A 21,153-nucleotide genomic window follows, 5' to 3' on the forward strand; every position below is an offset into this window, starting at 1 on the left:
TCCTTCTTACTAGATTAAAAAAAAATCATGCTTATAGCTTCTGAATGCAGTCTCTCTTCTACATCTAAATGTTTAGGATGACTTGCATAATATGTCATCTTGCATAGCAATATCTCATTCTCATCTACTCTGATCCACTTACGGACCATAGAACTGTCCTACATTGACTCCTGTTTGAACTAGAGTATATTCTTTAGAAAAATATTCAATCCCCACAGAATTTTAGTATGGAAAAGAATCTACTATAACACTTACAGCTTGTTTCAACCAATAATTATTATCCTTGCACCTATTATTACACTATCCTTGCATATTTTATTGCACTAGTGCTTACTTATTTTTTTGAGTCCCCAACTGTCTATTTGCAACCTCCTGTCAATTGATCCTGTTATATTTTGCTACAATGAAGAGTTCATATTCTCCATATTAGTTTTCACATAAGTCATAAATTACAAAGGGGGACTAAGTCACTTGATAAAAAGATTTTGTAAGCTTTATTATTTCTGTGAGCCTCTTCTGAAACTTCTCCATTCATATATTATAGGCATGCCTTAATACTCTGGCCACTTTTTCACTGCAAAGTAAGCAGTTCATTTCTCACAGTTCCATTTGCTGCTTTTTAATATTGATTGACAAGAGGCAATTTCCCATCCTGCAGGTACAATCTGCAGTCTTCAACTCTACATTAGGTCATTAAAAATTATGCATACTTTGCACCTGCTTGTCACTATGAATTAGTCAGTGATACAGTATGATCTGAACTTCTTCCTTATTAATTTATTACACTCTCTATCATTTCTCTATCATCTCAACATTATCTGCAAGTGATATGGCTTCTTCAGGATAATTGATAAAAAGAACAGACAGTCAAGGATCTATTTATTACAGTTCCCAGAGCAAACATATACGCAGAAAGATTCCTTACTTATCACTTAAATAATGTAACTTACTTAAGGAATGATATGACCATCTAATTAATAACTGTGTGAAAGCAACTATAATTATTATGCTATAGTATGTGTGGATGGACCTACCATTATATATTATATTTCCTACAAAATTCTAATTACCTGCAAGTTTCAAATCCAAGTTTATGAGCTCTTCTCATCTGCTCTAGTGTTGGCAAGGTACTATTCAGAGCTTTGCAGAGTTCAACTGCTTCACTTCGTGTCAGGCTGTAGCGACCATCTTTTTCAACATGAAAAACTCCTGCATATCTGCAACTTACATTGAATTCTGTTATTTAAAAAAAAAGAGAAAATAAAAATAAATGATTACAAAAGATTGGACTTCTGGTTTACTGAAGACCTAGCCATGATTCATTTTCAAGTTTAGCGTTTTTAAAGCAATACAGCAACAAGTATCAGGTACCAATTCATTTCGAAAGAGAGCTAGCACTTCAAAGCACTTTCTCCATAATATTTGGGCTCACACACAACACCTCAGCCTTTCAAAAAAAAAAAGCAATGCTGTATTTTTTTGAGCTTTCCACCCAATTTAACATATCATCAACAGTAACACTGAAGAAGATATAAATATGTTGTGCAAGTCTTTGAAGCCACATCACTGAAAAACTAAGCAAATATTTAAATCCATTTTAAAACAAAATATTTCATTCATAACAGGATATTTTAAAGATGAAATGTCTGTATAACCTAAGCTTTTATGATTACAAGGCTCCTTAATTATCACATTGTGATCCTTTCACAATTTTGACCTTTTAATTGAATATACATGCCGATCCATCATTTCAGAACAGGAATGTGTCCTGTTATTAGTTAGACAAAAGCAGAATACTTGCATTAATCCGGTATTACATAAGCTACCTGATACAAAAACTAAGAGAGCTAAGCAAATGTCTCATGCTGGAATCACATTACAGTGCTAAATACTGCTTGAAAGATATGCTCCAAGCTCTTCTCACTCAGCCAGCTAGGACTGATAGAGAATCATCAAATATACATTGTATAAGAGGACACATGAATGAACTTCTCACTTCCTGTGCTCTATGTTGGACCATATTTCACTCCCTTTCGAAAGGCTCTTGCTGCACTCTGAATTCACTTTCACGCATGTCACTGCTCACCAGTGTCTGAATTTTGACATGTACTGCAGTAGATTTCTTTAATGTCACAGGATGTCTTAGAGGGATTTTAATGTAATAGCACTGTAAAAGTTGGCATGTGGAAGCACTTTTAAACAGCAAACAGTAAGAGGATAAAAATAACCAAGTAAAAAAAGCAAAACCAAACTTGGATCCAGCTATGTTGCAGCTTCAGTGAAGTCTGGATCAGGGTTGCACAACTTATTTTCTGGCCTTCAGCCTGGGAACGCTTAACCAGTTGTACATGCAAAGCCTGTGGTAGGGGAGTACCTCATACTCTTCAATATAGACATGGAATAAAAGGCTTAAAGCCTGGGGGATATCACACTCCATTCCAACAGCTTTATGTTGGAAAGATACTGACTATGCAGCACAGCAAGTACAGTGGGAAAGACAGTGCAATCAGGAAAAATCTGAGCTTGAGTGAAACAAGGGGAAAAACGCACGTCTCCTTACTGTCTCCTCTCTCTCTTTTTTTTTTTTTTAAACAGGAACAGCTAAGAAACAGTTAATAATAATGTGACAGAAAATGAGGAAAGACTCAGGCCACTTCAAAGCAATGTGAATTAACTTTACTTTGCCCCACCTTTCCCTCCAGAGAAAAACATGGTTGCAGCTCCAGACTAGAATGACAAGTGCCAAGCACGCTTAATTTGAGTAGCCTGTTATTCGTAGTGACGAGAAGAGCATGACTCATATTCATCTTGATATAGTTCCACATGCAAGAAGGGGAAACACAGAAAAATCCGTTCCAAATATTATATCGGGATGTCTAGCCCATATGAGACAAAAAGTGACAAGTAATAACTGCTTTCTTAAAAGACCTGGAAGGCAATTTATGAACATTTGCCCTAACACATTGCATATGAATAGAAAGCCAGCTTTCTCCACATCCTTTTTGCTTGAATCAATGTTCTTCTACAGGATAAATGTCAAAGCAAATGATAGTAATCAGGGTATGCATTCCTCCTTCAGCTGCTTTTGTTCACTGGTAAACTGGGGTTATTTTATCTACAGTGTCTCTGCTCAATGCTCCTATATATTCACCACAATTGTAAACTGCAAGGAATGTTTCTTTCCACAGGTAACAGGAGACAGTCGAGGAGATAAAATAATAGATTGTAATCAGACGACATGGTGTGTGACAACACAGTCTGTATTTGTAGGATAGGTCCAATAGTGCTAGGGAATATTTCTCCAAAATTTGTGGACATTTTTCCAAAAGACCAAAATCAGTCTTAAGCGCTTCTTACCATGGATAATAGAACTAATCCTTACGCCTATTTGCATTACATTTTTATGGAAAGTATGCGCCAAATTTCTCTTCCCCCCCCCCAATTACGCTGACAAAAACATTTAATTTTGACAAAAATGATTTATACAGCTTTAGCTGTTTATAAGTTTTGTGGATTACAGTTCATAATAGTCTTGTTATCAACTGTTATCAAAATACCAGGAGGCTGCATTATTTTTTTAAAAAAATTGACAAGACTATCCTATTTTCTCAAAATGCCTTTATTCTGACACAAATGCCTTCTTCCAGGGAAAAGAGTCCTATCAAAATTTCTCTGATGACAGTCACATCACAAGGGGCTTTAAATAAGGAGCCTGTACATGATACAGAAGGAAGGTAATGCTAATAAATACACTATTATTTCCTGGAGAACTTAATATCTATAAATGAGATCAAGCTGCAGTCTGAAAAGCAATGCCGGTCTCTGCAAGTGCTTCCATGCGCAATTCAGAAATACCTGCAGTACCTCCACAAGTGCAAGACAGACTTTTCCACCGTGGGCCTGGGGCTAGCTGATGGAGTAGCGATGTTCTGCTCCTGCCCAACTCACTCAATAGCACAACACGATCGAAAGAGCTTTGAAATGTGCACCTACAAGCCATAAATGTAGTCAACAGATGCTCAGATCCCTCATTTGAGATCCCAGCAGGTGCCCTATGACAATACAACTTATTCTTCACAAAAAAAATGGGTCTCGCTACTTTGCTAGGGAATGGAGCTTCCCTCACATGTGCCATTGTTTTGTTTTGGATCTGAATGGTCCAGATTTAAAGTCTAATACTATTTTGGAAGTTAGCTAGTCAGTAGTTTCTCTACAATGGAGAATGTATTTATTCTACAATAAGATAGGCCTAAATTTCTTAATAATTAACCAATCAAGACAATCTTAAATTCAGGGATCACAAAGATTTCTTAGCATAACCAAAAGTAACAAGCCCAGTGACTCTGGAACTAGATTTGCTTAGAACATGAACATCTTTTCCAGTAACTTAGGTACATTTCTGGAGAAATTTCACTGTGCAAGCAGGTACCATATCCACTTGCTTTGGGTTGCATTTTAATTTTGCAACTCATCCTGTATGCACTGAAATATTAAGTAAAGTTCACTAGAGTGAGTCTGATTCAACTGTCATCAGATCTCAGCTTATTTATGGTTTTAAAATACTATTATACCTTCCAGTACCACTCAGAGAACCATTTGCAGCTGCAGTCCCATTTGTTAGGTAAGTAACTCCTTAAACTTCATCTGTTAGAATAAATACACTTACGTATACAAATAAACGTACTGGGACTGCTTGGGAGCTACAGCAATGTGTGCACATATGCACATTTTCCCAGGAAGTGCCTGGCCTGGTCCCGCAGGGCCATACTGTGCGCTGGGACACTTCTGGACTTAGCGCACACGTGCTGGCCATCTGCGCTGTGCACACACACCAGGGCCAGAGCTCCCAGGAGCCTCACCCGTGCAAGGCATTAAATCACATGCTTGTTCAGGAAACACCAGGGAGAAACACAGCAACCCTATGCAAAACTGCTCTTGAGGCTACCAGTTGTTTAGCACTTTACCTGAAGTTACGTCAAGACAGTGTGTTTTGTCTTTATTTTGATGGCAAATGTGTCTGTATTTTCACACCTACAATTAAAAGTGTGAGGGGAGATGTGAAAGAATGACTGCAGCAGTACCTAAAACTCACATATGTTCTACAGTCTTTGAAAGCTGCCTGACCAAACATCTCTCCTGTGAAGGTAAGAACTACTAGAATTCAGAAATGGCAAATTACAGCTGCAGTGCATATTGCCTTAAGCTATACAGTCAGCCACAAAACCCAAAACCAGAACATTGGAGTTCATAATTTAAGGTCCTATATTTTAATCTCCGGATCATATGAACCCTTAGTAATTGATTTAACAAAAAGGTTGCCAGTCATATCGATACAAAACCTATCACAAATTAGAGACAGCGTCTAACCTATACTGATACCCTTAATTCTTTCTTAAGCACTGAGGACTGTCACCTAATTTGGAGATACGGAAGAAACAGAGCTGCAGATCCAAACAGAAACAGATCCAAATCTAGGCACAGATTCCTTCTTTTCCAGCAGTGTAGGAACACTCGAATCCATTACTTTTTGGTTGGCTTTTTCTACTAGCGTACCTCAGCTGGCTTCAACAGAGTTATGTAAAAGACTTCTTTTCCCCATTTTGTCAGCCAGGGCAACACACAACCATGTACTAAACAACTTATTTGACATTTCAAAGGGTCTGATTCTAAGCGGACTCACAATGGAGACAGAGTCAGCACCCAAACGCTTCCTGCTTTTTATAGATGGCAGACTGCAGGCGTTGGCAGGGCCATAATGTTTCCTTGACATCCATGTGATACACTCTAGCTGAAAGGCAATATTGTTTAATAATAGTTAAAAAGGCCAAAAAGAACTAAGCATGCTTGAACTGTCATCATCTTTAATCTCCTCCAGACCATGAGACTTCGGTGACTCAACGCAAAGCCACGGAATGCCCTTGGGCCATCCTTCAGCATGATGAACATGGAAGGCATTAACTTTCACACGGGCCATTTCTCCCTGCCTTTCCGGGGATTACTGGCACTCTGTCTCTCTCCCAGCCCTTCTGCTTTCTGTCTTCCATAGGTGTTCAGAAAGCAGCTCCTTGTTCTTCTTTGGCAAGCTCTCCTCTGCTACCGCCCTTCTTCCTGTATCTAACCCTGTCTGTCACCAGTGACATCTTGTGAAGAGAACATACATTTGATTCAACTTCACACCTTGCACCCACAGCTGCTAGATTTGCCTACTCAGCTTCAGGATCAGAGCTCTTCAGGCAAAATTGCTGCTTCCAGTTCCACAGATGCTTTGCTCCCCAGACTCTAGTGTGATATAATTAGCAGAGCCTGACTAAAGAGCACTGTACTTTCATGAAAGGATGACTTGCACTCAGATTATTAGCAGCAGAGACTTGTTGGAAGCTGTAGCAGTAAGAAGCCTGGTGCAATCTCCCTTTCCCCCCTGGCTCTACCACCCTTGCTCATAAAGAGGACTGCTGACTCAGGCAAACTCTTCCCATTGGAGTCACTTTTCCATAAAGATTTTCGATCTACTCCATGAACGTGTTAGGTATTGCTCTCTGCTTCTCATTGTTTTTAAGATACAATAGCTAGCAGTTTAATTTTCAAGGAGGATACTGCCTCATATTCAAAACCACCTTATTTTAATAACTGCAAAGATACATCAAAGCAACCAAAGTGGAAGATTTTGCCCCACTTTGCAGAAAGCCTGTTAAAAGAGTACACAGACACAAGGTTAACAGACTTCTTGGTAAAACCGCACTGCGCATTGCATGGAAAGCAGGAAGTGTCAGTGTGCTGTTCTCGTGGGGATTTTCCTTTTTGGTTTGCGGTTCAAGATGATTGATAGGTAACCAGGATGTGATGAATGAGGCCTGAAAACAGGAACAGAACTAGCGTTTTGAAGGTGCAGATAATTTTCATTCGCTGTTTGCTTTAATGTAATCTAGATTTTACTTCTAGTTAATAAATTTAGAGTAAAGCTCTTTCTTACGATAAAACAGATTTTAAGTCCCAGGCATGGGACTGGATACACGGATACATATACATGGATAATATGCTTCCTCATAAACCTGGCTTAGCATTGCTATCGAGCTTTGTAATATTATCACATGTTTTAAAACATGTTAGTGATGAATGAGAGAAAAGTGATGTTCTGGAACCAGATTCAAAGTTATTTAAAGGGTCTCTGGTAACCCTTGCCAAACCTAGAAACTGGGCCAAATGATTCCTAGCTTTTCCTGATGTTTGGGCACTTCAGGTCTCAGCTCTCAGCTATCTCCAGTGAATGTTTCTATCTTTCAAGAATTCTTAGAAAAATGACTTCATGGCTAAATAACAATACATATTTCACTCCTGAGTAGTGGAAATGCATACTGCATTTCCTCTACATGCATACAAAATCTTCTGTGACATGCATTCATGAAACATTTCAAAAGTCAAAACATTTTGTCAGCAGAAATACTAAGATAGTGCAATTATTGCCATTTTCACATCTGGGATAACTGGAATATGCAAAAATTACTAATCATCAACATAACATGCTACGATACACACTGATTTGGATGGCATTACTATTTATTGAGTATTCCTCTCTTTCTTTAGAGCATAATAGTAAAAACCATTCACCAGAAAAATTCCGAGCTCAGCCAACTGTAATAGGATACAGAGGCTTCCACCTTTATGTCAGAAGTTGGACTAAAGCCCAGGTCAGTAGTGACGAAAACCACCAGATAGCTGTTAGCTCCGTTATGTAAAGTGATTCATTAGTCCCAATCCCGGTAGTAGACACGTGTCAACATCATTAAAACACGCCTATTCGGGAATCCCTCAGGGCTGGATGGGGAAAGGAAGGCATACTGGGAAAATCTGAGTCTAAACTGAGATGACTACGTACTGATCAAAATTTAGAAATCAAATTCTGCAGGCTCCAAGAGGGTTAAGCAAGCCTGTGTGTGAGTGTGCAGTCCTTTACCATTCTCAACAAATGTACCCGTGACCAAGCAATGTGTGCAGTGATTCAGTGCGTCTGGGTGATGTTTTCCTTTCCTCTAATGATGATATTCTGGTCCTGTGACTCACCATTCTCGACAGATCAGATTTTAACATGCCTGGAAATCAGCCACCTACTCAATAAACAAAAGTCTCTTCAGATAATAGCTGGCATGCAGGGAAAGTCTTTACTTACAAATTATTGGGAGTTGTCAGATGAAATAAGTTGATTGGGTTAGTGCCAAATTGTGAAAGCTAAAGTGATTTTTAGGAGATAAACTTCCATATTAAGTGGGAATAGCTCCTGTTTTTCTAAGTATCCCTTGTGTATACTTTCACAAAACAAAAACTTTGCTTTTGAGTTTGAAACTGCCATTCATTTTGAAATTTAATTTATTTCTTTACCTGCATGCTGCAAGGAGTGCCTGCTAAAATAGAGGCATTAAAAAGATGTTAAACTAAAATGTTTACAGGGTTGCAATAAAAGTAGATGGGTTTAAGGGACATAGTCCAAAATTTTTCTGTAAAAAGCTTTTATATTTCAGATCTCATTTCACTTTGGCTTACAAAAATGTTTCTAAACTTTTAAAAATTGCATGGGAAAGAAAAATTGTAACTACATCCATAAAAAGATTGCTGATCAGCAACATCAACAACAGAAGAAAAAGTAGTTTCAGCACACCTGGCTTTTTAAAGGCTCTCTAATACTAGACACACTCTAGTAGAAGGATATCCTTTCTCCACCACATGATGATACTTATTCCTTACATTTCTGTGCTATTTTTAGACTCTATATAACCTCTTCTCCTGTAAGTGCACACTGGAAAAAGGATGTGGAACAAAGTTCAAGCAGTTAACTTTCCTACAAATTGTTTTTCTTACCAAATCTTTTCACTGGCCACCAAAGTCATTGTCTCTGTATGTGTTTGCTAACAGGCAAAAACATTAGGCCGCAATCCAGAAGCTTTCCTGACTACTCATTTATTTTTATTAAGAGGGCGAGAGGCACTTCATTGAGCATGCAAAGAGTCACTAAAAACGCAGGAGGTACAAGAAATGTGTTTCATTCCTCAGCAGTTGCTGCAGGAAGAAAGAAAATCTGCTAATGCATCTTCTAAGCATGCTTTATCTGCTTGGCAACTATTGCTCTGGTAAACATCCTGAGTGAGCCTATACAGTGTCATCACTTCTAATAAACTTCCTCACTGCTGACATGAATGTTATTCTCTTTGTAATAGTTTCTCCCAAAAGAGGGATGGGAGCTTTCAGGCTGCATCAGAACATGGCACAGCTGGAAACACTGCAGGCAGTGAAACCACAGTCCTGGAATCAGACAGCTGTCAGCTTTGCCCCCCAGAGATGACGAAAACACAATCGTCACCGTCGGTATCGGGAAGGCTTCAGGCTGCGTTATCAGTTGTCTTGCCCCCAGGACTGACTAATGGGGATTGCGGAGAGAATCCTTTGGGATCAGTTCCATGCAATCCAGGTGAAGAAATGTACATGAAACTGAAGGTGGTGAATAGTTGGAGTCTGCTCTTCAGTGACTGAATGTGGAAGTAAATTATTTAGTCATTTGGGATGAAAACAGGCGAGAGTGTTGCTCAGTAGGCTCCCCTGCTCTCTTACTGACCTGCTGATACAACCTGGATAAGATTCATCTCTTTAATTCAGTTTACAGCCAATCTCCTTAGTAAAAGCAATTGAAGATCTACTTCTAAAACAGTTATAAGAGTAAAAAACTATTATATTGTTATTTCATTGTCCTCTGGCAACTTTTGCACTGAAGCTCTAGCTTTGTGAAGTCGTGGGAAACCTGAATAAATTCAAATAAAAAACAAGCATAAAGCCAACAAGTCCAATTAAAAGACAGATTTTGAATTCTAGTTAATAGCATAAAGTGTTATTTGAAACAATTTTTCAGATGACATAGAAAAAAAAATTATTTCTTGGTTAAAAAAAAAAGAAAAAAAAATACCCAGGATGAATGACTGTTTGCTCTGTATCTTCAGGTACATAGCTCTTAGATATGCATTCATTAAAAAAATTTAAAAATTGTCTGGTAGTCCATTGTATATGGGAAAGAAAGAGTTGGAGCATCAAACTGTAGAACTAAAATCTCTAATTTAATGAGTGATTTAATGATTTAATAATTAATATTAAATTCAGCAGGATTTCTCAGATTAAAAATATAGATGTAACTTTGCATGTGTTGGACTTAAGTAGACAGTTTGGATAATCAGGACTTTTTGGAAGTTCAGGTGTATCTAAATCTAGAATCCTTTTATATTTATGACTTAGCAGTTGGGGTAAAACAGCACTCCCAATATTTGTGATTTTCACATGTCAAAAAAAAAAAAAAAAAAGCGGAGTAAGTTCTGGCATCGTCTGCATATCCAAAATCTGGACAAGACGCAAAATGAATAAACACTGATGTTTGTGTTCAGTAGAACAAGCACAGTCCTAAAAATAAACATTGGATTAGTTTGGCCAACCATCTACATAACCCAACTAAAAAAAAAAAAAAAAAAAGAGAGAGAGAGAGAAAAGGAAGGCATTGGAATATTCCTCCCACAGTGTTTCACTCCTTAAGAGCTTTAAAAAAAATCACTTAAAAACCCTTCCTTCTCATCCATTTTTTTCTGTATATTATCCTTTATCCATGCATATTTTTCAAGTGGGATGATCAAGGCTGCCACATCTGTTGATTGACTAATTTCTAATCATTTTTTTCAATGTATCATATTATTTTCATGTGGTTTGTTATAGCCAGCAGGCTGGCTATTTAAACCACCACACATTGGCGGTTTGTTATTATTGGTTTCGTACTGGGTCACAGACTTGCGGTTATTGATAGCTCTCAAAGGCTGTTTATGATAACCTGACCTTGCACACTGGCTTCTAATGGCAGGGACTACCCCAAATATGTAATTGAGGCATGTGGATATTAGCTGAATATGCTGAATGATAACTGTATCGTGAATGAAAACTGAAGGGAACTATTTACTAGCCTCGATTTGTCTGAAAAAGAAGCTGCCTGGCTTGGTGATGATACGTTGAAACTCTGCCCTCATGGCATTAGGGGAATTTGAATAAAGTTCTGCTAACTGTGCTGCATAGCTATTACTATTCACAGGACCTTCCAAATGATATGACTTGAAGAGATCCGAAATGCTGAACATAAGAGAGAAAATAAAGAAGCAGTCTTGGAAGCAAGAGAGCATTCTCTGAGGAACAGATTATGAAAACAGTTCAAGGCCTCAAAAAAGCTTAATTCCCAGACAATAATGTAAGGTAAGAAAAAATGAGTTGCATATCGAGTTGTGTGTACAAGCTACTGCATTTTTGGAGGCAGAGAGTGGGCTGATAACAGTTTGCTCTTTTCCATAATAACCCAGGAAACACCAAGGCACGAATACATGCCCAACAGAGACTGAAGATACATGAGGGCAATGCACTATTGCTTGAATATAACAACTCAGAAACGGTTGGGTTACAAGCTGTGATGTTTGTAATCTTTTATTTGAATGAGATAGAGCTGATTCTTTTATACATAAGTAAAGCAGTGATTGAATAAGTGACTAGATACAGTAACAGGCCTCAGTTTAGTTAATGTGTGCTTTTTGGCACCAGAAAGTACTATGAAATCTGATCACAGTTAGAAAGAGCCAAATCAAGTAGAAAATCAGGCATGAGCAATCGTCATAAAGAGTAATTCCTAGAAAAATAGTAATTTCTTATTGATAATGCACCAGAAGGTTTTTTTTTTCCAATGAAAACTGCTTGGATCCTTGAAGCAAAATTCACTGAAGGTGTCAGTAAATACAGTAGTCGAAACAAGTGATCTCATGTGACCACCCGATGATAATTATCAGTGTTCTATATACACTACAAAGGATGGACCGAGACCAGGAAGCTTACATCAGAGCTGGAAAGGAAAGCAGTAGAAGGCTCTGAACACAGAAGTGACAAGATGACGTTCTTGCACAAAGTAAAAAGGGAAGTTCTTTACAGAAAGCAGCAATCTCCCTCAGGAACTGCAGAAACAGCTGATGCAGAATGAAACCCCTCACCCAGAGGATCTGCAACCTGGCATTGTAAATAGATCCCACTCCTCCCAGAGCAGCCTCCAAGTGTCTTAGATGCACCTTACCATAGCAATGCCTGAAAATTGGCTAATTCACCTGACTCTTAAATCTATGTGTTCTGAAAGGATGGGCTACATTGAGCACCTAGTAAGAAACTCCAGATACCTAACTAGGGTGACAAAAAGCAAATGACAGGCTCGTATTAGCATATGAATGTGTTTCTATGGTTATCACTGTTTATGGATTTATTTGTATCACATGAGGGTTTTCTCAGGGGAAAAAAAAAATGTTAGTATGCTCTCTTGCAGTTTCTGTGCCTGAATTTCCTGTGAGTCAACAGTAATATGATTGTGACTAGTTATGCTGATAAAATGATATGACCTGAGCAATCGGAGTATGAGCAATAAAGTTAGGTAAAATATCTGACTGGTACTGTTAATAAATTCAGCACTGGTCTGCAAACATTGGATTGCATAGGTGTTTCAAAAATTAAGGAAATACTTAGCTGTTGCTCATAGAGAAGCACAGGCAAGAGTATTTTCTCACATAGATTGCCCAACTGAAGTAAGTGTTGCACAGCCAGGTTTAATGACAGATTTCTTAACAGCTAGTAATTGAGGAGTTTCTGGGACCCTGTGCTAACCTGAGTTTTTAAGGGACCAGCATCCTAGAGAAGACTCTGGTCCTCTGCACTGCTGTTCACTTGCGCACCAAGAGAAGAATGTTTGCCGAAAGGCTTTTTTCTTATGATTAATAATAACTCTTATTTCAGTTGAAATAGCTCTCAATGAAATCATTGCTTTTCTCTGAAATTCAAGCACAGAGGCACTGACCTTGTTGATGGAGCACCAGAGCGGGTTTAGGAGAAAACGTTCTAACCGTTACAATGTTTTCTAACTGCGTCTAACCTGCTGGGTGACTTACTTCCCCCACTTTCCCCATTTCCCTCTGTTTACTCTGTGAACTCACAGCAAAATCACTGACTTCTCAGTTACCCCTTCCAGACCAAATATTGTAACACATAAACCTCACGTAACGCAAGAAAAAGAATAACCACAAAGAACAAAATTTCATCAGGCTATGACCCATTTCATTGGCAGAGCATAAGACTTCAAATTCTTTTTCAAGAAGAACCTATATTTTTCTTCTCTGACACCATGAAGATCCAGGAGATGACAGCTGGAAGAAGTATATCTCAGACATCTCTGTTGATGTGCAGTTAAAACACTTACGGTGCTAAAGGATATTTTGAGATGGGAACACTGCATTTTGGCCGAGCTTGAACTTTGGAAGATGTATTCATTCTCTAGGCTATAAAACGGGTGCATTACATTCTTAGAAATACAGTTTTTAGAGTTTGGTAGCTCAATATGAAATTTCAAGCAAAACGTGTTTTTTGTGCTAGAGGAGTTTTGTGCTTTTGCTCCACCCAAGAATGCAAAATGACACTTGCTATTGCAGGAGAAGGTGATATTTTTTATCAGAGCTACTCTTCTGAAGTCACTGTTCCTGCTCTATTGGTGTAATGTTGAACACAATGGCAACAAGTCAGACTTGTCAGCACAGGAGGCTGAAATCAAAAGGAAATCAACAAAACATAAACAGGAGAATCTTCTTGTCTTTCTAGTTTTCCCTGAGGCCTGGCTCTTAGGAAAACTTGGTGTCTATATTTCATTTTGCTTACAGATGATTAGGTTGCTGAGTTAAAATTTTACTGCATACACTGGATTTAACTGTCTATCAGGGACACTGACTGATGCGAGGCTACCAAATGCTTCAATCGCAAGCCACAGAGAGATGGCCATGGACTAATGGGGAAAAAAAGGGGGAAGGAAATGGCAGAAAAAACCATCAGCTGACTATAAAGTCATTGTATCAACTCTTTTTAGCACTGATCAATCAGTAAAGAAGAATAGCAAAGCTATTCAAGAGAAGTCATAGACATTTAAAAGATGCAGCTGGCTACCAGCTGGATACACACAGCTGCTGCACAGTGACAACTTGAAACTTCTCTGGACTTTCAAGCTGAAAAAGAGGCCATGTGGTCGGATGGCCAGTCTTCAGGCTAGGGCTGGAGGCCCTGCTTCTATTCTGGGCTCTTCCAACTCATCGGGTCACCTTGAGCAAGTTATTTGACATCTCTTAGCATTGAGTTCTGCCTGGGTATCAAATCTTTCTCTACAAATACCTCCAAATGCTACTGATCTCAAGTAGATAAACACTGATTATCACTAGAAGTCTCACTTGAATCAGGAAAGAAACCTGGCAAAAATGAACATGTCATTCTACTTTTGATTATCAGATTCATTTTAGATGTTCTTGAATCAAAAGAAGCGTTCAGTATCACAGTAGCATTAAAGATTCTGGTCAGTTCTCATTTGCAAAACAATTTCCCTAATCACAAATAAGATCAGTCCCGAATAAGAAAATAGCTGCCAATCTTCGGCATTTTTGTAGATATCACACAGTGAAACAGAATGGAATTTCCAGAGAGACAAGGAAAAAAAACCCGATTTTATAAGACTGATACTGAATACATTGATTTCAATAGAATATATATTATTCATATGTTTAAAGTGTTCCTATGTGTCAAATTTGGGCATAAGCAATATTTAGAACCACTAGATGATAAATCCAGCACTGCATTTATAAATCCAAAGACTCATTAGAAAAAGAACCTTTTTTCTACACTTGCGTGGCTGGGTAAATGATGGAAAGGGGAAAGGATATGAAAATTAAAGAGGACATCCAACCAAGTAGGAGGAAGAAGAATAGGGAAGTTAGTGAAAGCAAAACCTGGAGATGAATTCAGGCCTCACCCTCAGTGTCTTCATTATAAAGAAACGTGATTCATTAATAATTGGCAAAAAGTACTTTCCCATAACCTGCCCAGGTAACCATTTGTATTGCTCACGCAGAGGCTTCCCCCAGAGCATGAGCATGGACTCTGGAAGATCTGGCTGCCTCCAGCTTTAATGTGGACCTACTCTACCACTTCCTTAATCTCCTCACTCCAGGATAGGGATACCGATTCTTATCTGTCCGTAAGATACACATTGGCAGATGAAGGATAGGTAAATACTACTCATTACCATTAGAGTAATTCTTCAGGCACTGTTGAACGACCACAACTACATGCTATGGAAAGTGCAGATGCAAACTTACTTGGACTGTGTTTTGAGCGGGCATGTGAGCTCTGCATGCTCTCTGTAAACATCAAACACCATGTTACTGTCTATGGCAAGCAGGATAAGCCTCCTCGGCACTGAGATACATCTCAGGTTGGCTGCCTCCGAGGTTGCCACCTAAACTGGTGCAGTAACATTTTGCCTGCAGCCCGCGCCGAGCCGCCCACAGCTGCGTGCAGCGCGCTGCGTGGCTCCTGCACCGGGCCACCACCGCGCGTCTGCATGGGAACGCTGCGAGAAACTGCTCATCGCCTCTGCCCACACACGCCACTCCCTGCAGCTTTACAGGCACCTATCTGTTAGCAAAAATAACAATAAAAGAGCCCCCTAGGGAAATATACTTCTGAGAACCTGTTTCACTCTTGGGCCGCTCCAGCCCACGGCAATGGTGAGACGCACCTCATCAGCCAAGCCTGTGTCGCAGCAGTGTGTTACAGCTCTATGCTCGTATTTACAAAGGCAGATACTAACTGTGTAGTTGGGGATCACTGGTTTTAGTATTCATTTCCTACTCAGCTGTCAACTTGTATCCTGGCAACCTGTTTTACAACCATCTCATGTTGCTTTAGGACCAGTATCGCTAGCAGAAATAGAGACGGAAGTTTTACCACAGCTGCTGCATGTCTGATACACACACACACACATATATGTATATATATATTTTCCAAAGACACAACACAACGTCTCAGAACTTCCAACTACTGAGCGTAGTTCAGTCAGCACTAGGAGGAAAGGAAAAAAAAATTACTGTATTTTTCCAATTGTAAATGTAAGTAAAATTCAGGTCTTCCCTTCCCAAATTGGTGTGGTTCCTTGAGCTCCCATGTATGTAATTGTTAAAATTATAGACTACTCCTCAACGTCGTTCAGTCTTGTTTTCTGCTTGTGACATGGGGGTTGAAGCTTACTGCACAGAAATAAAATTACTGCATTAGAAAACACAGTCAGTGTTGTCACGTAGAGGAACTGGAAAGTCCCGAAGCCAGTGTGTACAAAAGAGAGCTCAATTACATTCTTAATTGCATGCACAGACTCCAGAAAGGACTGCAGGCTTCATCAGCCAGGAAACAGTCACAGCAGTTTGAACTTTAAATTGCAATTAGCTGAACCTTCGGGCTGGCCGAAAAGCTTTTCCGAGGAAACCCCCTCTCTGTGTCATGTGCTGCTTCACGTTAGTGTCTGCAGATTCATTCATACCCTGAACTTCTCCTTCGTGCCTTGGGTGGGGTCAGCTCCAGCAGCAGCAGCAGGGAGAAAAATCACAGCCAGCTGCTACTGATACTACTGCCGATGCCTCTGCAAAGAGGCCTGTGATTTGATGGGTAGGAAACAGATAAACGCTGAGAGCTGACACAATCTTCTCTGCCAACGATATTAAGAGCAGCCATACTGGTCACCGATAACTGCAGTGTCTGTGGGCCTGGATTTGAAATGGTTTTTACCTCCTGGGAGTGACAGACACTGTGCTGTAGCAGGCAGTGAGCTTCTGGCCTAGGCTGCAACATGGCTGCCTGCGAATATTGGTTGTTGACAATCTATGCAAAATGATCCAAACCACAAGATGTATCACAAAAAATCCCTAACAGGTAGAAGTAAGAATAAACAAGTGGGCTGAAGATCTGAGTTTTACCCAGTATCAGCCTTGGCATAGTTAGTAGAGTATGTCATCAGAGGTACTGATGACAAACTCCCCAACCTCTGCCTCACTTCCCTGCCTTTGCTAACCTTAAATTGGAAGCTTAAACTAGACTTTTAGTCTAATAATTCAATTTAGTACTGACAAGTGAAATTTGATTAATGCATGCTCTAGGTTACCAGCTGATGATATTATGAGTTTTGAATTAGGCTAGTATGGCATTGTATTATTTTTAAAGCCACCAAGATTGGTTCTGTTTGTTTCATAATTATCTTCTTTGTGAAATCACAGTTCACAGGCAATCATTGCATTTAGTCTTGGTCTTAAGAAAAGCAATTTCAGAGAAGACTTTAGTAGAACACCTTTTCTAGGTCTCTCATTTAGGATCCCTTCTTAAAAAACTTTAAAAAATGTTTTTACAAAAAAAAAAAAAAAAAAGGAATACATATGTTAGGAACCTGTGAATTGTCTTCTCTTGTCTTTACTGTACTTTCCAACACTTATCCATTAGTCTTATCCAAAATGGAAATGTAAGGCAGGAAAAAGAGAAAGCAAATGGAGAAGCCTTGTTAGAGCATCTCTACAATTCCCAAGAACTTTCAAATTCTTGGGCTAAGGTGTCATCTCTTCTTCCTATATCATGGTTTAGGAAACACTACATCTCTTTTCCCCAGCTTCTCTGTAGCATATTCCACCACCGGTCAATTACATTCAGAACAAAAATTACACTTTAATCAAAGAAAAAGTAGTTTCCAGAGATCTTCTACTCCGTCTTGTTACTCAGTAGCCCAAACGGCAATGCCCAAGCTGTCCGTTAAAGGTGCTTATCTAATAAAAACAACATCTCTTAGCAACCTATTTCCAAACCTAATTACCGCTACTGTCTAGCCGCTCTCTCCGTTTCCAGTAACAACATTGCCACATTGTGTTTTTGCCTTCTGCTTTTTAATCTACCCGTATCCCACAGGGCTCCCATCTTCTTTTTCCTCCAGCATGTTCACCAAGCTCATGCACTTTTTTTCCTCACCTTTCACATATCTATAGGCTCTGCTCCTACTATATATTGACTGCTGCTACCTCTTGTTATTCCTTCTTACACTTGTGGTATATACTTGTCTACCATCATCTCAGGTCACCTTATCCTTCTGGCTGCTTCTTGCTGTGGTAGAACTGAACATATGTGTAAGTGGTAGTTAAACAACTGCAGCTTCAATGCTGCCTCCCAGCCCTGGTCTGTAACAGTTATGGGAACAGTTTTGGAAGGAGACACATGAAGGGGAACATTTAATTTAACCTTGACTAGAACTACCAGTGGTTTTAAAAGCACTTAGTTTAAAAAGTTTTACTTCACTTCTCGGATGCTGCATTTCCCCATTAGGCCTCCCTCGGAGGCCTTCCTGTTTGCAAGGTAATGCTGCCGTTCCGTGGGGAACACCAGTGACCCAAGCAGCAGGAAATATTTATCCAAGGACTGTCATCCTCTGCCACGATTTGTTGGCTCTGTCTGGGAGAGCAGTCCAAGGGCAGATATATAAGCTTTCCATTGAATGATGACGGCAGTTCAACTGAACTTTAATAAAGTCTAGTTGCTTTACAGCTTTGGGCAAATAGCCAAAATACACACTGTGAGAACTATGTGAAAATAAACTAGCACAAAGAGCTTCTTCAAGCTGCTTTATTTACAAATTGACATGACGGATATATAAGCTGAAAGGCAGAAAAGCCCCCTCCTCTGTAACTGACTGATAGCTATAGTGGCCTTCTTCACACCTAATATCTCGTGGTGATGCCATGGACCCATCCTCCCTCTTTTATATATTTTTAAGCTTTCTTCCTTATATTTATCTCCCTCAGAAACCCCATTAAGTAAAATGTCAGCATCTGTATTTTTCTTAATCTCTGAAATGTCATCCAGATCCTTTAAGCACCAAAACATATGTCAATAGCATGAGTATCCTGCACTCAGATACCAGCAATAGTGTGGCCACAGCAGCATAGAACTCAGGACAGTCTAAATTAATCATTCTTTTCAGTAGCTTGCTACAGGAAGGACCAGATCTAGAAATCACATTAACAACAAATCCAGAACCTTCTGCTTTTACCAAATTCTGTTACCAAAGAATCAAAATTCAGAAACAGATCTGAATTTTGCTCTTCAAGCAACGTATGTTCCAAAAGAAATGGTCAGTGTGCTGCGATGCACAGTAAACTTATTCATTTAAGAAAGAAAATAAAACCGCCATCAGCCACTGTTTTGAAGTCGTTACTGACTACAAAGTCATGCTGGAATGTACCACATACCAACTGAAATATATTGCAGCTCTAATCTAATACCTGGCTAAGCCATTAAAGAAACTTCCCTGTGGGGCATAAGCTTGACATGTTTTTTGTAACTGTGTTGAGGACTAGATTATGAGGTTTTCTTTTTATGTCTTACTGTAAAAATGTATTATCCCAGAGTAGACCTTGCCTTTTTTAGGACACTTCCTTCAACTCAAAAAAAAAAAAAAAAAAGAATTTAAGCAAGTGCTAAGCAAATGGTTATAAACCTCATGCAGTACACAGACTATGCCAAAGTTTTAAACACATCTCTCATATACTTTATGTGCCTACAGTCCCCCCGTCTTTCTCTTTATCCATAGAGCTGTTTTAGCCAGAGCCTGTGGGCATCCCTGCGAGCCCATTCCGCAGGGAAGCGCGGAGCACGGATGTGCTCCTCCCGACACACCCCTTCCCAGCTCCGCGGGACTGGCACCGGCACAGAAGTCCTGGCTGCTGAGCCCACCAACCCCTGTATGTTTATCGTACACATGCGCAATGCACAGAGCCCTTGGGTGACAATTGCGATGAAAAATGTTTTCTAGTCGACTCCTGGAACTGCAAGTGGAAAAATAACGTGGAGGGATAATTGTTACCCCCGACCACAAAGTGCCCCAAGGCAGCAGCTGCTGCAACGCGAGTTTGTTAAAAGCGGTCCTGTTTTCCCCAACCCTGCAGCGCCTGCACCATGTCACACTGCACGAGCCATTGGTCATTTTGGACGTACGGGTTTTATTTCCCGCCCCCCATTAACACCTTTCATTTTTAAATACAAATATTTGAAGTAGATAACTGAACTGCAGAAAGCTCGTTGATGAACAACTGAATCCTGTGGCTGCTTCTAAACCCTTTGGTTCAAAGTATTAGCAGTCGACCTCCCGAAAACTTGAAGAAGTCAGAAGCAGGCATGCCTGGCATAAAAGCTCTCCAAATTTCAGTCATGGATCACAGCAGTTTTGTTTCTGCTCAGCATGGCCATATCCAAACCTGGTATGTATTAGCTGCTAGTTCAGCCCATGTGAACCCAAGAATACAGTTATTGCACGCGGGAGCGAGGGGGGAGCCTTTCCCCACCCTCCCTTTTCTCTGCTCTCTAAAACAGAGCCAGGAGAGCAAACTATACACACAACAGCACTCACATCGCTGAACTGAGATTTTCCAGAGCTATTCTAAATTCTCTAATGCACTTCTGTTCTTAGTTTAAGCTTAGCTTTAATGATCCACAATCCACATTTTATAGATCTGGAATTGCCCTTTACAGGCAATTCACAGCTTTGCTTGATTGTACAGCCAAGGTTGTAGTTCTAAAGTATCTCTGATAACTCTGAACAAATCATAAAACTACACAAAGATAGACGCGAGGAAGCTGTTAACTGTTTGGTTGAATAGCTGCTGCTGCTGCTGTCTGAGGCACAAGCTTATAAGCAATCGTAAGAGTTTTAATTCATACAAAACTTACGTGTGTCTGTTAGACAAAGCTTCAGCAAACATAATCCAAAAGTTGCCCAGAAGAACTTGGTCATTTTTGTCTCAGAATTGTTTTTGCAAAAAAACAGAGATCCTTGCAAGATGCAGAGAGGAGTGGCGGTGCCTGTTAAGTCTGCAGTCAATGAGCCTGAAGTTTGCTGCACTTTTTATTCTGATTCAAAGGAACTGAAGTAATGACATAACTGGGAGGGGGAAGCTCCATCAAAAGTCACACCCATATTGCAACAAAAGTGACTGAGCAGCGAAGAAAGGAGGGGGAGGCTGCTACTCGCGGCGGGGCAGACGCATGCGAGCTTTAAAGAGGCACCGAGCCTCTTCCACTCACACAAGCATTGCATCCAAGGCGCTCGCAGGAAAATCTGTGTAACCTCGCCTGAGTTAGAGTCTCAGTCCTTCTGAGCCTTTCTGATCAGTTCCCATTCCCACATTTTAAAATCTCCTTACAAAACAGGCAAACAGAAAGCAC

The 21,153-nt window shown here is 39.8% G+C and overlaps 1 protein-coding gene across 1 annotated transcript in view; it reads right to left on the reverse strand.

Annotated features, from left to right (window-relative positions):
* The window catches only part of CD44 (CD44 molecule (IN blood group)), a 54,524-nt gene extending 33,600 nt beyond the window's left edge, over positions 1-20,924 (reverse strand). Inside the window, exons 1-2 of the mRNA XM_088525773.1 lie at positions 20,659-20,924; positions 1,071-1,236 (exon numbers count right to left, since the gene is read on the reverse strand). Of these exons, the coding sequence (XP_088381899.1) occupies positions 1,071-1,236; positions 20,659-20,722 (230 nt within the window). The 5' untranslated portion in view covers positions 20,723-20,924. The remainder of the gene's footprint in view (positions 1-1,070; positions 1,237-20,658) is intronic.
* Positions 20,925-21,153: the final 229 nt, after the last annotated feature.

This window comes from Tinamus guttatus, unplaced genomic scaffold (assembly GCF_059628265.1).
Source record: "Tinamus guttatus ecotype Peru unplaced genomic scaffold, ASM5962826v1 Tinamus_guttatus_pri_ptg000240l, whole genome shotgun sequence".
Classification (NCBI taxonomy): domain Eukaryota; kingdom Metazoa; phylum Chordata; class Aves; order Tinamiformes; family Tinamidae; genus Tinamus; species Tinamus guttatus.